The sequence below is a fragment of the Sabethes cyaneus genome, chromosome 1 (genome assembly GCF_943734655.1).
Source record: "Sabethes cyaneus chromosome 1, idSabCyanKW18_F2, whole genome shotgun sequence".
NCBI lineage: Eukaryota > Metazoa > Arthropoda > Insecta > Diptera > Culicidae > Sabethes > Sabethes cyaneus.
In genome coordinates this window covers 78415202-78419628 of record NC_071353.1, presented here as the reverse complement: position 1 = coordinate 78419628, position 4427 = coordinate 78415202, and the positions used below count along the sequence as shown (strand labels likewise).

The 4427-nt window shown below is 41.7% G+C and overlaps 1 protein-coding gene across 1 annotated transcript; it reads right to left on the bottom strand.

The window, feature by feature from the left end:
- Nucleotides 1-213: 213 nt before the first annotated feature.
- LOC128745870 (uncharacterized) lies at nucleotides 214-2730 on the bottom strand. Its single transcript, XM_053842937.1, has 3 exons — nucleotides 1828-2730; nucleotides 1556-1731; nucleotides 214-259 (listed from the first exon to the last, which is right to left on the bottom strand). Exons 1-3 carry the CDS (start codon nucleotides 2728-2730, stop codon nucleotides 214-216), a joined length of 1125 nt encoding a protein of 374 aa, XP_053698912.1.
- Between the last annotated feature and the right edge of the window lie 1697 nt (nucleotides 2731-4427).

Below are 4427 nucleotides of genomic sequence, written 5' to 3'. Positions count from 1 at the left end.
AACCGTTATGCTAGCGCCAGAAGCTAGCTGTTGTGAGTTTATTGTAGAATTTTATGCGCCTTTAGCGACATCATCACTATAGTTTCCCAACTAATTTGACATAAGTTTTATCCAAGTGGGGACCTTTCGCTTGGATGTCTGTTCTCTGTGGATAGTCATCGTCATATACAATTACAAACATACATTGTCAATTATAAATTTCACAAACTTAACCTAGAATATCACACTGAAGTATTTTATATTTGAAGTGGTCTGATGACTGTTGAAAATCGAACAGGTGGTAAACACTGTTAAATATTCTACATATTTCCTGAACTGGCTCATGCTTTCCGTACGTAGTGCGGTGGAATACTGGACGAAAAAATTCTCGGGTTCTCAGAGGTCTAGGCACAGAGAACAGACATCCAAGCGAAAGGTCCCCACTTGGATAAAACTTATGTCAAATTAGTTGGGAAACTATAGTGATGATGTCGCTAAAGGCGTATAAAATTCTACAATAAACTCACAACAGCTAGCTTCTGGCGCTAGCATAACGGTTACAGTCCATATATACTAGCGCCAGAGGAGCCAAAGGTTGTCAGTGTGCAAATCAAAAGAATCATTTAGTTGGGAAACTATAGTGGTGGTGACGCTATTTATTTATTTATTTATTTATTTATTTATTTATTTATTATATATAATTCATCTGACCTTAAAATTGTCTACATGAATAAAATCTTATTCTAAATAAGCTCTACGCAATCTCTGTGCAAACAAGTGTGACGGTAAACCAAAGTCAAAAAGTTCCTCTACATTAGAAAAGGTCCTGATACATTCAGTTATCGGTTCGCTATATCCGAACGCCGTCCGATGAAACTGCGTTTGAACTAGTCCAGTTGATCGCAACGGTCGTTGTGATGCGCAAAAATTAATCATGGAAAGCAAGTTTGGAGAGTCGATTTCGCCATTGATAGTTTTTGCTACGAATATTGCTTGTTGCATCTTGCGTCGGTGTTCAAGGGTGTCCAAGTCGAGTAAACGGCACCTATCTACGTAAGCAGGTAAGATATCCGGATGTTCCCAGGGCAAGTGTCGCAATGCTAGTCGGATAAATCTCCGTTGCACACGTTCAATCCGAAGATTCCATGTTAGCTGTTTAGGAAACCAAACAAGACTACAATTCTCCAGTAGTGGACGTACTAGGGCGCAGTACAATGATTTAAGACAGTGTGGATCCTTAAAGTTCCGACCAATTTTAAAGATGAAACCAAGCTGTCGAGATGCTTTGGAGATAATCAACTCACGATGTAGATTAAACGTCAGTTTGGTGTCCAGCAAGACGCCGAGGTCACTAACTCGGTCCACTCTGCGTAACTCAACACCATCGATAGTGTAACCAAAGGTGATCGGGTTTTTGATGCGGTAAAAACTCATCACTTCACATTTAGCTATGCTTACAATGAGCCAGTTCCGTATACACCAGTCAGTGAATAAATCAAGCAAATCTTACAAGCGGCGGCAGTCGTCTATATTTCCTATCGATGCAAACAATTTCAGGTCATCGGCGTACACTAACTTGCAGCCAACTCCCAGCAGCAACGCAATATCGTTGAAGAATAGCAAGAAGAGTAGAGGTCCCATGTTACTTCCTTGAGGGACTCCAGACTTATTGGTAAACACCGATGAAACACTACTACCCAGTTTCACACGAAGTACCCTACCACTGAGGTATGAGTTCAGCCATTCAACCATCTGTTGGGAAGCACCAAGTCGAGACAGTTTTCGTAATAGTATTGCATGGTCAATTCGATCGAAAGCTGCTTTCAAGTCAGTGTAGATAACATCAACTTGCTTCTTGTCCTCCATATGCGAGATACACATCGATGTAAACTCCAGCAAATTAGTGCAAACAGATCTACCAGGCATGAAACCGTGCTGCACCGTTGAAATATAGTTCTTAGTGCGGGACAGTATTACACCACTCACAATTATCTCAAACAGTTTGGAAGCTGCAGAAAGGCTAGTGATTCCTCGATAATTCCTTACGTTGAGACGGTCGCCGGTTTTGAATACTGGAAACATAAACGATTCCTTCCAAACTTCGGGAAATCTTCCTTGTGCGAATGACTTATTGAATATGAAGCATAAAGGATTGGCCAACACCGCTATGCAACGGCTCAAAACTACAGCTGGAATCCCATCAGGTCCCGCAGAGAACGAACGCTTTAATTTTTTAGTGGCGGTTATAACCATGTCGGTTGTAATGCTGAACAAACCCAAATCCACCAAATCGGCTGGAACGTGCGCAGCCGCAATTTCAGCATCACTATTAGTAGCTTTTTCATCAGCAAAGACGGAAGCGAAGAATTTCGCAAACAGCTCACAAGAGTCAGAAGTTGAATTGGACTCAACACCATCGTAGCAAACGTTCAAAGGAATCGAAGAGGATTTTCGTTTGGAGTTGACAAAATTCCAAAAGTTTTTCGGTTGCCTCTTAAGATCAGTTTGCACTCGCAGTACATACGATTTATACAATGAAGCATTCAGGCGGCGATATTTATCACTAGCATGTTTGAAATTGAACTGAGTCAATGGCGTTCTCCGATGGCGACGAGCACGTTGAGCACGGTTACGTTCCCGCTTCAGTTGCCGTAGACGAGGGGTGCACCACGGCGGGGTGGCGGGCTGTTTTACAAATGGGACATTCCTACTCAACCACTGAGAAATGATATTGCAAAACCGTAAAGCCATTTCATTAACATCATCGCAATCGAGTAAGACACTCCAATCAGTTTGCGCTAAGTATTCGGTCAAATCAGCAAAATTGATTTTTCTGTAATTCAATTTACTCATATCACCACCAACGGTGTCTTCAACGGCAGTATTGTTTCGAACAGGCAAAGATAGTACAAGAGGTGGGTGGTGCGGGACGCTAGCATATTAGGTGATTTTAATTTGAAATTTTATCCAAGAATTCCCGAAAAATTTGTTCCTGAATGGATGTCTGTTCTCTGTGGTCTAGGTGCAATATTTATGTTCAGCATTGATAAAATTTCTGGCGCGTCAATTTCACTTTTTAGCAGCTTGGCAGCGAAAACAGCTCTCGATGTATCCCTCCTTTTAAGCAAGGTGTCGATATTTATCAGTTTACACCTATTTTCGTGCGGTGGAAGATTTGATGGATCGGACCATGGAAGGAATCGTAATGCATGCCTAACAAATCTTCGTTGCACAGCTTCAATTCTTGAAATCCAGAGAAGTGTGTATGGGCTCCATACAACTGAGGCCGTGTCCAGAATGGATCGCACTAAGGAAAAGTAGAGGGCGCGTAGACAGTACGGGTCACGGAAGTCCTTAGCTAAGCGCATAATAAACCCCAAGTTTCGGTTTGCTTTAGATATAATACTGGAATAGTGGTTTTGAAAGGTGAGCTTGGAATCCATTTCCACTCCCAGGTCTTTTACGTTAGCGATACGCTGAAGAAGAGATTCGTCGATCCTATAATCATACATAATTGGGGTTTTACTTCTAGTGAAGGTGATCACTGAACATTTGTTGACGCTTATAGTAAGGTTGTTCAAGCGACACCAGTCCGCGAATCGGTTAACTAGGTCTTGTAGTTGTTTGCAGTCCTCTACAGATCGTACAGCAAGGAAAATTTTCAGATCATCCGCATATAGTAGTTTGCATCCCGGTGGAATAACGACACAAACGTCATTGAAGTAAATTATGAAAAGTAATGGTCCCAAATTGCTTCCCTGTGGGACGCCGGACTTGTTGCAGAAATTGAACGATTCGGTAGAACCTAGCTTCACTGATAGGCTGTGGTTCGTCAGATATGTCTGGAGCCAGCAGATAAATTCGTTGGAAGCCCCTAGCCTGTTGAGTTTCCGTAACAGTAATTGGTGGTCGATGCGATCGAAGGCAGCCTTAAGATCAGTATATACTGTATCAATTTGAGCAGCACTCTCCATATGACGAAGACAGAACGAGCTAAACTGCAACAGGTTTGTGTTAATAGAGCGTTTTGGGAAAAAGCCATGTTGTTCCATCGAAATGTATGACTTCATTTTGCTGAATAGAAGCTCATACACAAGAATCTCCAGTAATTTAGAGCCGGCACATAGAGATGTAATTCCTCTGTAATTTTCAACGTTGCGTTTTTCTTCTTTTTTAAATACTGGAAAAATAAAAGATTTTTTCCAGCACTCTGGGAACTTATTTTGTTGAACAGACATGTTGCAAATTAGTAGCAGAGGTCTACAGAGCGCGGCAACACATTTCTTCAAAACCACTGATGGTATTCCATCAGGACCTGCGCTAAATGATGTTTTTAGCTTCGAAAGAGTAGTCATGATGTCTGATTCACAGAATTCAATAGAGCCAATGTTAAATATATTTTCTGGAACATTACGCATCGCATCATCGATTTGGGAAGGCGTGGCCGT